The 11,576-nt window shown below is 50.0% G+C and overlaps 1 protein-coding gene across 4 annotated transcripts in view; it reads left to right on the top strand.

Annotated features, from left to right (window-relative positions):
* Sned1 (sushi, nidogen and EGF like domains 1) overlaps positions 1–11,576 on the top strand; it is a 65,262-nt gene that overhangs the window by 17,330 nt on the left and 36,356 nt on the right. For all 4 annotated transcript variants that reach the window (XR_007589252.1, XM_050125982.1, XM_050125980.1 and 1 more), the window contains exons 2-6: positions 3,783–4,070; positions 6,687–6,827; positions 7,361–7,523; positions 9,543–9,668; positions 10,000–10,113. Coding sequence is in view for 3 of the 4 variants with exons in the window: in XM_050125982.1 (XP_049981939.1) it covers positions 3,783–4,070; positions 6,687–6,827; positions 7,361–7,523; positions 9,543–9,668; positions 10,000–10,113 (832 nt within the window). In the remaining variant the exon portion in view is untranslated. The remainder of the gene's footprint in view (positions 1–3,782; positions 4,071–6,686; positions 6,828–7,360; positions 7,524–9,542; positions 9,669–9,999; positions 10,114–11,576) is intronic.

The raw sequence follows: 11,576 nt of genomic DNA, 5'->3' as shown, positions 1-11,576 counted from the left end.
AAGACAAAAAAAAAAAAAAAAAAAAAAAAAGAAAGAAAGAAAGAAAGAAAGAAAAGAAAATTAGTTTAACCGTAAATTTTTTTCTAATGTAAGTCACATCTTCCTAACAAAACCCCAGTTTGATAACCATGAGTAACTTATCCCGCGTCCATATCTCCATGTAACTGTCCGTCCAGAACAGGCCCTGTGAGCCTCGTAAAGAGTGCCTCTGTCTGCACTTCTTTACTGAGTGTCTGGGGACAGTGCAAAGGCCCAAGTGGATGCCTCACACGTCGTGGGTTTGCTCTCTTAGCTGAGAAGCTTGGCTCTTACCGCAAGCCTGATCTTCATCCCCAAGAGGACAATATTTCATCTCTCAAGGCTGCGCTCTGTGAACACAATCCAAGGAAATGACCTTGCCGATAGCCGACAGGGACTGGCATTCTTGTTTCCAGCAAAAGTCTAGGCTCAGGGCCACAGTGAACGCTTCTCCCGTCAGGCTACTCCTCGGCCCACATATTCTTGACCAAACATTTCACCAGAGAACATTCTGAAATGCTCCACCGTGGTCACAAAGTGAAGTAGCCTATTTCCATTTGCTCTCTCATCTACTGAGACCCCATTAGGTGTAAAGCCATTGCATCTGCCTGATGGGTGTGAAGTTATGTTTACCTCTAGTGATCCATTTGCCCTCACGGTCTCTTTTATTTGATGATAATGCAACCGTGCCAGCTGTCCTTTGGCTAGCATCTGTTTTATCTTCACTAGAACCTCTAATTCATTTTAACATATTGTATGGCTGGAAGAGATGTCTTCATCTCCATCCCTCATGCTGTTCCTTCCCTCTGACTGACAACTGATTCTGTCTCTGCCCCTTACCATCCTATCTGGTCCATCCTTAATATTTTTCATCATATTTTGAGTATTTTAACTGCCCTATCTTATCTCTCTCCATCAAGGATGTTCAGCTCCTGGGGTCTCAACGATTCTCCAGACGGTACAGATAACCTTTAATACATCAGGAGTCATTAATAGGCCCCCTTGTACCTTTACTCCCCACTGGAACAGCTGTGGCCTGAGGAGACCTCAGTTTGATGCCTTTTCCAGTCTTTATGCTTTTTCTGTCTTGAGTTTTAATTTGTAGATTTTCCTTACTAGTTCATTAACCATAGTGTTCCTTTTGGTCGTTGTCCACTTGGATTTAAGCTCTGGCTTCTTTCTTCTTTCCCTCTTGAATCTCTGACCTTACATCTCCTGCCAACTTGAAGTTGACCCACCGTCTTTAAGTATGGGTCTATATTTCTAGGTATGCCTTTGTTACTGCTTGTGTGAATTACCTTCATGTAACTTCTGAGTGTAGGGCTTTATGTTGGCACCGTTGTCTTCTGGTGCACTGGAGACATAACTCCACTGTTCTCAAGCTTCCATGGTACCCAGGAAAAGTCAGCTGTCTGCGCATGAGCCGCCCCTGACTTGTTAGCTCTCTTCTTTCAGAATGGCTTCCTGCAGTTGGTTTTCTACTTTTCTAGCACGGGTTCAGTGTGGCTTTATTTTTTGTTTTCCCAGCTACTTGATCCCTGAGGTTATTGAATGTACAGCTCCGCGTCCTTCATCAATCCTGGAAGGCTCTTGCACTGTCTGTCTCCTTTCCTTCTCTCTGGTGTTTGTGCTGGTTCTTTTGTGCCTCTCACCTTTGTTCTGATTCCTCCATCTTATCATCCTTGTGCTCAAACCAGAGAGTTTCTTAACTGACCTTTTGGTTTCAGTCCACTGCTTTTCTGTAATTGCATCAAATCGATTTTGAAATCTCATTACTTTATTATATGTATTTGATTCCTTGTTATATTTGGCTTTGGAAATACTTCTCTTTTTTCAGGTTTTTTGAGACAGGGTTTCTCTGCAACTTTGGAGACTATCCTGGAACTTGCTCTGTAGACCAACCTGGCCTTTAACTCACAGAGATCTGCCTACCTCTGCCTCCCGAGTGCTAGGATTAAAGGCGTGCGCCACCACTGCCCAGTTGAAAATACCTTCTTTTATAATAATCATCAAGATTTTTTTTATCACAACCATTTTCCCCCAATTTTTATTATAATAAAATATACAGCTTCAATGTTAGGTATAAACAGTTCAGCAGTGTTAACAGGCATTTAATTGCTGTGTTAACCATTACCATCTGCCGTGCTCTTCCACAACCTGGGTCTCACAACCCTGACTAGGGGCAAGGTACTGAAGAAAGGACAGAACCACAGACACATGTACAGAGAACTGAGGTCATACGGCTTGGGTTATCTGATGGAGAAGCTGCAGTACCCTGGAAGCTCAGCATGTCTATTATAGACAGGGAGCTGAGGTTATTGTATACAGCTGAGCAGGAAGCAGGCTTAGCTCATCTTGGTAGGAGCAGTCTCTGTAGGAGAGCAGTCTTCGGGCTGTAAGTATCTCGAGGGAGAAAGCTGTGCACACATTGTCAGCATTTGTACTTAGACCCAAGGCATCAGGGTCCTAGACGTGACTGTGTCCATGTCAACAATACACATCCACTCCGGACCTTAATCCCCCCTACAGCCACCACCCATCCAAGCAAATCTTTGCATCTTCCAAAACTGAAACTCTATACTGATTAAGTAACAACTCCCCATTGCCCCCTTCCTTAGCCCATGAAAAATACCAATCTTCCTTCCACCTCTGTGAGTTTAATGATCTGGAGGCTTTGAGTAAATGGATTCACACAGTATTTATATTTCACTCATCGGGATGCCATTAAATTTCATCCACATTATCGCATGTCAAGGTGTTTTCCCTTTTAACAATGCCCCATTCTTTGCATGTGCTATGTCGTCTTGTTGACACGTTTGTTCATCAGTAGACACTTGGGTTGCTCCCAGTGTTTAGATATTGCTAATAATGCCGTGATATAAACGATGCCGTACAGTGCTAGTACAGGTCTCCTCAGAATGAAGCCCAGAGTATGCCCACGCACCACTGCCTGACACCCTGTGAGGTCAGAGCTAGCTGCAGTCCACCTGACTGCTGTAACAAAGTGTCTTACACTGTGCAACCTGGAAGCAATAGGAATTAATTAACAGTCCTAGAGCCCGAGAAGTCCAAGGCACTACCAGAATCCATAGCTGGTGAGGCCTGCCTTCTTGTTCATAGATGGGAGTCTTGCTGTGTCTTCACGTAGCAGAAGGGACCCTGGACTTCTTTCGTAAAGGCATTGATCCCATTCACATGGTCTCTACCCTCTTAACTGCACCCTTGACTTAACGATTTTAACACATGGCAGGTAGTATAGCCAAGTCTCAGAGGTGAGAAAACCAGAATGCAGAGAGGCAGGCTAAATTGTCGCAGACTGCATAGCTAGTGAGTTGCAGAGTTGGGGCCAGAGCCTCCTGCCCATCCTGAGGTCCAAACACACACTGCCCAACGTGACCATCACAGACTTTCCAAGCCATGCTGGCCTCTGAGCCTCCTGTTTACTGTCACGCACTTGGGTCAATGAAAGAATGCTGACCCACCTCCCAAGGCCTCTGGCTAGAGTGTGATACACCTGGGTAGCAACCAGAGCCACTTGTTAGCAGCAGGGCAGAGCCTGGCCCTGAGTACAAGACCTGCACGAGAGGATAGAGCAGGACCACATGGTTCCATTTCAGGGGTAAGGGGCTGCCAGCCAGCCTGGGATGCCTGCCTGAGCTGGATCGCTCTTAAAAGATGCTGGGGGTAGGGCAACTGAGATGCTGCTGGGTTAACCACCTTCTGCGGTGCCCGGTCCATACCTGTCCTGGTTTTCTGCCTCACAGGTGAACAATAACGGGATCATCTCCTTCCTGAAGGAGGTTTCTCAGTTCACCCCCGTGGCCTTCCCCATTGCCAAAGACCGCTGTGTGGTAGCAGCCTTCTGGGCAGATGTGGACAACCGACGTGCAGGTGACGTCTACTACCGGGAGGCCACTGACCCGGCCACGCTACAGAGAGCCACAGAGGACATCAGACGGTACTTTCCTGAGCTCCCGGACTTCTCTGCTACCTGGGTTTTTGTTGCCACCTGGTACCGCGTGACCTTCTTTGGAGGCAGCTCCTCTTCCCCCGTGAGTCCAGGTGGCTGTGTGGCCTGGGAGGGAGGCTGTGTGGTTGGGACCCTGTCGAGGCAGGCCAGGTATATACGGTCTACAGCCAGAGAGGACTCTGGGCTTAAGGTTGTGTCACCTTTTTCTGAGATCACAGGGCCAGGGTGGAGGAGGACAGAGCCTCACCCTTCCAGGCCCAGCACAGCAGTTGGCAGAAGGGAGCTGCTTAGGTGCTAGGAGGATTTCTGTTGGAATGGCTTGGTTCTCCAACAGTTCCAGGGTGGGGCAGAGGGAGGGAGGGTTCTCGGCAGGATATTTTTTGTTTGGTTGGTTCTTGTAGGTTTGTTTTGTGTGTGTGTGCGCGCGCGCATGTGTGTGTGCATGTGTGTGTGTGTGTGTGTGTGTGTGTGTGAGAGAGAGAGAGAGAGAGAGAGAGAGAGAGAGAGAGAGAGAGAGAGAGAGAGGTGTATTCATGCATGTATCTTCAAGTGTGCATGCCTATGGACAGGCCAGAGGAAGACATTGGATGTCCTGTTCTGTGTCGTTTTCTCCCTTATATCATCTAGACAGGGGCTAGCAGTAAACTTTGGGTTAGGCTAGCAGCCAGCAAAACTCAAGCAGTCCCCCTGTCTCTACCACCCCAGCACTTATGCTTATGTGCACACACAGGCTTAAGTGCAGCCATGTTCCAGTGTGTACTAGTGCTGGATGTTCATCTTCACACTCGTGTAGCGAGCACTTGTACAGCTGAACCACCAGCACAACTGCTGGGGTTTGTTTTGTTTGTTTTGTTTTGGAGTAAGGTAATCATGTAAACCAGGTGTGAATGACCTTCAACTCCTGACCCTCTCACCTCAGTTTCCAGAGGGCTGGGTCTACAGGTGTGTGCTGCCATACCTGACTGTTCCGTTTGTCTTTGGTGAGTGTGGTTGGCTGATATTACCCATCCAGATGGATACTTTCCAGCACTTACTATACATAGGCCTATTCTGGATTCTGAGCCACACAGAAAGAGGCCCTGGGATGCAAGTGGCCTTTCAAAGCTGTTTACTCACACAACAAGGGCTTTGGTAAGGGCACCTTCTGGGTGGCAGGCAGTGTCCCAAGCACTGGATAGAAGCCCTGGAAAGAACCAACAAGACAAGCCCACACTGTGGGGCTTATATGGGCCCCTAACAAAGACAGCAGGCGCTGAGATATGCTCAGAAGTGCAGTCTGTCCAGGTAGCACCTGCTGGGGAGGCTCATCAACACCAGGTGGATCTGTGTATCTCATTGCTCTACAGTTCTGACCACTGACCTTTGCGATCATCACCCTTCCCTCCACCCACACAAAGCATTAGCATCCGTCTGTTTACTCTCTTCTGCCAAATTTTATATGAGAATGATTCCCGCTCCACTCTCCATGGTTCCCAATGGTTGAGACAACCTTGGGCTGTGAGGAGGGGCCCCTGTAATAGCAGTACCTTATGCATGGCCTTCGAGACACACACTGCGACACACATCTCCAGAACAGGCTGCTGCCCTCACAGGGTCTCCTGCAGGCGTCCATTTGAAGGTGCCTGTTCTCTGCACCCCAGATAAGCGCTCTGTCATTTTTCTTCTTTGCTAACACTGCAGGCAAATCAAGGAATGCTTTTTTAAAACTTAGACATCTTTGGCTTCTACAGATGTGAGATATTTTTTCTAGTATCATTGCTAGAGCTAATGTACTTATTCATGCCTTCTTCTAATTTCTCTTAATACCTATGGTCCATTTTTATTGTTCTAAGTTCTTCTGGATATGAAGGATAACAGCAGTCTTATCTGCTGTATGTTATAAATATATTTTTTTTGCTACTGTCTCCAAACATTTTTCCACAACACTTTTTCCACTCAGAAGCTTTTGTCCATAAATGTGTTGATCTCTCTTTTGGTCTTTGCTATTAATAAGCATCACAGAAGTCCTTCTCTGAGATGCAACACATATTACCCAGGTTTTCTTCTAGGAATTCTATGTTGTTTATTTTAAAACCATACTTGAGCCGGGTGGTGGTGGCACACACCTTTAATTCCTGCTCAGGAGCAGAGGCAGGAGGATCTCTGTAAGTTGGAGGCCAGCCTGGTCTATAAGAGTTTCAGGATAAGCACCAGAGAAATCCTGTCACGAAAAAAAGAAAAAAAAAAAAAAAGAATACTGGATTTGGGGTTTGTTTTCATGCAAGGTGTGAAGCAGGGCAGGATGCTAGCTTTGCCCTTTTTCAGTTTCCCATGTGTCCCAAGATCATTTCTTCACCCCAGTCTGAAATGCCTTCTTGGGGTACACTGCTCAGCCATGTTCGTGGAGTAAAGGTCCAAAAAACGTAAACCCTAATATTAGCAACTGCTTTTCCTCCTTGTTTTTGTTCTTACCACAGAGATTTTGTGGGTTTGGCTGAGGGAGTGCTTCAGCCTCTACAGGAGCCTGAGCCCCTTGTAGCTGGGGACCATGTCTGTCTGCTCCAGGTGTTCTGGCCCTGTCCCTCAATGTTCGGGTAGGCTGTAGAGATAGACAAAACTACCATGGTCCTACCTTCCTTGGCTGTGCATTTGAGGAGAAAGGGCCTGTGATGTGGGGCAGGGAATGCAGCCAGTCACAGCTGGCTCCTTCTCCTGGCAGGTCAACACTTTCCAAATAGTGCTCATAACCGATGGCCGGTTCTCCTTCACCATCTTCAACTACGAGGCCATCCTGTGGACCACAGGCACACACGCCAGCAGCGGGGGTGACGCTGACGGCTTGGGAGGCATCGCAGCCCAGGTAGGCCAGGCTGGAATTGGCATCCACCCTGCTCCTCCCGCCAAGGTACCATGGGCAGAAGCGGTAGGCAGACATCCACTGTAGCAGATACCTGCTCCCCTCCACTTCTATGCAGAGATCAGTCTGTGGCAGCCACGGTGACTCTGTCCCTCAGGCCTCTCAGTTCCCAGAACCACAAGAGCCCCTGGTACCTTTGTCCCTTCCTCCCTGATAAGGGTCTCTGTCCCAAATGTGTCAGGAGGGCTGTGCCCATCCCTCAAGCCATGCTCCTCCACTCACCTCTGGTCCCCAACGTTCCCCAATACTTCCATGGGCCCTAGATGAGGCCTAGATGCTGAATGGGTGAGTGCTGGAAGCTAGGGAGGAAGTCGAGCACCATGCTTGATTGGAGGGACTACTGAAGTCAGCAGGCCCCAGCATCCACCGTGTCCTCCGCTTACAAGGCCATCCCTCCACCATCCTTGACTTGGCCATCCTGAGAGAGGCCTCAGTGACTGTAAGGAGACCTGCCTCCTTCTCTGCCCCGCTCCCAGGCAGGTTTCAACGCAGGTGATGGGCACCGTTACTTCAACATCCCTGGGTCACGCACAGCAGACATGGCTGAGGTGGAGACCACCACCAACGTGGGCGTGCCCGGGCGCTGGGCGTTTAGAATCGATGATGCCCAGGTGCGCGTGGGGGGCTGCGGCCATACAAGTAAGAGGCTCAGGGAGGGGAGGGCTGAGGAACCCTGTGGCAGTAGGGGTGGGACTCAGGGGCTAGAACCTATCCCCCACCTCCCTAAATCCCCATCCGCCCACCCCTGCCCCACAGCCCATCCTGTCCCGTGCCTCAGGTGATCAGGGTCTTCCTGGAGAGGACTAGAACAGGGTCCCTGCCCACATCCCATCCCTGCCTCCATCTCAGGGGTGAGGGGGGGAGATGGGCACCTCCATAGGCCTGATGGTACTGACAAGCCAGAGCTTTGTATGGTCCTTCTGATCTAGTAGGACAAGCAGTCAGGTGACCCTGGTAGCACAGACTGACTGTGCACCCACTCAGGAACCCCAGCTCTACCACCATGTGGTCTCTAGAAGGTACTATACCCAGAAACACCCTGCCCACAATGCAGAGGTGTCAAAACACTAGCTGACTAACCAGTAGATCCCTTGATCACAACCCTCCTAAATCCGAGCTGAAGACATGTCCCTGCCGGGACCCACCCCACACACTTGTTGGTCATGTGGATGAGGCCACAGAACAGGGTGCTTTTCCTCGGCACTGAGTCCCCTGAAGAGAACTCAACTGGGAAATTACACAGAGCAGCCACAGGTCAGAGGGACCGTGGGTGAAGGGGAGACGAGGATTGAGTACTCAGGACATGCAGGGCTGGGGAGGGGAAAGTTGGCACACACTTGACATGCTGGGTACATAGCAGGCCAGCCTGGGAAGCCGAGCTGAATTCCATGCCATCCCAGTCCCAGAGCAGCAAGTAGAACACTTAAGGGGGCAGAACCCCAGGGCAGCCCCAGCCCTGCTCCTGGCCAGCAGTTAGCTCTGATACTAGGACCCTGGCCAGTGGCATCTCAAGTGGGCCTGTGGGTGCTGCTTGCAGTGGGGGCTAGGAAATCAGGTCCCTTGCCAAAGGCCGGAGTGTTAGGTTCTGGCTGAGGAGCAAGGGGCACGTATGGGCAGACCATATTTTTGAAGCTGCTACAGCTCAGCTGCAGGGGGACTCTCAGGAGAGCATCCCACCAGATCCTTCCGGGTAGCCCCCCCCCATTGCAGAGCACCACCCCCAGGTCTATGGGATAAGACGGAACAAGAAACAGCAGCAGAGATGCCTTGGCACTGTGCTGCCTCTAGGAGCAGGGACATAGCTATGCTGCAAGCCCCGGGGCAATTGTGGGGTGTTATAGAAACATGAGATTGCTCAGAAGGGAGGGTGAACGGTGCCTTAGAGGTGGCGCCTGGTGCACGGAAGTCTAACTCCTAAGCAAACCCAGCTTCTGGCCATGGCTGCAAAGAGCAGCCAAATTTCAAGTAGACCGGGTGAGCACAGTGCTGCTAAATGATCCCAGTTGACAGAAAGGTAAGCTCCCTGATCAGAAGACACCACAGTCTGAAGAGTGTGGGGGACCACCAGTCCTCCCTGGGGTCCTTCTCCTAGCAATAGGCGATTGGAGTCCTTGAGACTTTCTCATCTCCTGCCTATTTGTGATTAACCTCTTATTTCAGGAGCCCAGCCAGAAATTACAGAATGGAGTTTGAGGGTTGCTGAGGTCTCAGGGGAACCCCGGGAGGCCTTCCTAAGAGCCCGGGCTGTGATTAAACACTGGCTGTGACAGCTTCTCATTTTACACGTGTAGGAACCAGGAGGGTAGCTGAGCAGCCCTAGAAGTGGCCGTGGTAGAAGTAGAAAGGATTAGAGAGATAAGAAGAGTTGTGGGTACAGGTGATTCTGGGGGTGTCTGTCTCCACAGGAAGCCAGAGTCAGAGCCTAGGACATTAAGCCTAGAACAATCAGCAAGAGACCCTGGCAAGGGTACCTGCAGGCAAACTGGGGTCCAGCTCAAAGACCCAGGAACCGAACACAAAGATGCACGGTCACCAATGTCGTGGCCACTAAATTGACCCTCTGGTGGAGGGAAGGGAGACGTAGCCATTGTAGGTGGCTCGCCTGCCCACATTCTTGATGCAGTGGCCTGAGACTTGGGCTCCTTCCTGTGTCCGCAGCCTCTGTGTGCCTGACCCTGCGTCCGTGCCTCAATGGCGGCAAGTGCATCGATGACTGCGTCACAGGCAACCCCTCCTACACCTGCTCCTGCCTCGCAGGCTTCACAGGGAGGAGATGCCACCTGGGTGAGTCACTGGCACCCAGGTGGGGACAAGGTGCCCATTGATTGCCGTGCACGACATCACTCCCTCACCCACTGGTCATACGCCAGGCTCAGGGGATACTGACAGTGGCACTGAGGGCCAAGGTCTCCTTGCTCGTGATGGAGAAATTGATGGAGGTCTAAGGCTATGGCCATGTGGCAGTGAGTGCTGTTGCTGCTGCTGCTGCTCCTAGCCACTCTAACTTAAGGCCTGTCTGGGTTCGGGGCTTAGTCTGTCCCCCACCCCTACCCAAAGCCCTGGCAATTCCTTCACAGTTTCCTCTACTGAGGCCCCAGCCTGCTCCATGTTTCAGATGTAAACGAGTGTGCCTCCCACCCATGCCAAAATGGTGGGACCTGCACCCACGGTGTCAACAGCTTTAGCTGCCAGTGCCCCGTCGGCTTCAAGGGACTCACCTGTGAATCAGGTAAGAAGGACTTGGCACCAGCGTGGGCAGCCTAAAGAGTTCTGTCATCAGGGAGTGCAGGAGCCCGATGTCTTATGGTGTGGGCAGGAGCAAATATGGGCGAGTGTAGCAAACACAGACTTCCTGGCCCCGATGCTTCAGAATAGATGAGAGCCCAGGTCCTGCACTGGCCAGGGTCAGAGTCAGGAGTCTTCTGGGTGTGAGAAGGTGGAGGATTTCTGGGGTGAGGTGGGATAGCTTTGAGGTGGGGAGGGACAAGGCACATGCTCACAGAGCACAGGCTTTCTGTCACACTGGCCCTGAACCAACTGCTCCCTCCAAGGCTGCCACAATCTGGGCAGGTGCAGGGTGGGGTCCTGCTGCTTCTCCACTGTTGCTTTCCAACCATTGGAGCCCTTTGTTTTCACAGTTCCAGCTCATCTGAAGCGTCCCCCAGTAGATTCAGGTTCCGGGTTCCTACTGTCCACTGGTACCACCTGAGAGCCCTCCTTCTTGCTCTGCACTGTCCCAGAAAGTGGACATTCTAGCCTCCATGTGGGCTACTCCAAGGCAGCCCCTGAATGTCAAACACTGTGACCACCATACCCGACCCAGCTCAGCCAAACAGGCACCCCCTTCACCCCCATTGTGTCCTACATCATCTAGCCATCATTATAAAATACTACTACAGTGTTGTAATGAGGATCCTTAAACTCTTTCTATGCACCAACCTTTTGCTAAAGAAATTTTTATGCACTTCCAGATATATAGGTACACAAAATCGCTATATAAATCAAACATTTACTGATGATAAATCATATTGAAATTTATCTTTAAACTACCAAATATACATTTAATTTTTACCACTGATTAAAGATGAAAGCAGCCAGGAGTGGTGGTGAATTCCTTTAAAGTCAGAACTTAGGAAGCAGAGGCAAGTAGATCTTTATAAGTTTGGGGTTAGCCTGGTCTACATAGAGGGTTCCAGGTCAGCCAAGGCTACATGGTGAGACCATTTCTCAAAAAATGAGAGAAAAAAAAATGTGCCCTCAAATTTGAATACTAACAAGGTATATGTGCTTATTTATTTTTACATAAAAAATTAAATTGTGGCTGAGTATTTGATAATGCAGGGCATCTTCAGTAATTCAGAGCTGATGAATATTTTGATTTTATAATCACCGATGATAAGAATACTGCTTCACATAAACGTATAGTACAAAATGACAGACGTATGTTTAGCGCCATCAGCAATGCTGAAAACAGCCCTGGTCCCAAGCCAAAATTCATGGTGTTTGGGAGATGGCTCAGCAAAGCACTTGCCACTCAAGCATAAGAATCTGAGATGGCCGGGCAGTGGTGGCGCACGCCTTTAATCCCAGCACTCGGGAGGCAGAGGCAGGCGAATCTCTGTGAGTTCGAGGCCAGCCTGGTCTACAAGAGCTAGTTCCAGGACAGGAACCAAAAAGCTACGGAGAAACCCT

The sequence above is a fragment of the Alexandromys fortis genome, unplaced genomic scaffold (genome assembly GCF_014885135.2).
Source record: "Alexandromys fortis isolate MF-2015 unplaced genomic scaffold, M_Fortis_MF-2015_v1.1 scaffold_254, whole genome shotgun sequence".
NCBI lineage: Eukaryota > Metazoa > Chordata > Mammalia > Rodentia > Cricetidae > Alexandromys > Alexandromys fortis.
The sequence above is the reverse complement of the archived record's forward strand: the minus strand, read 5'-3'. Positions and strand labels throughout refer to the sequence as shown.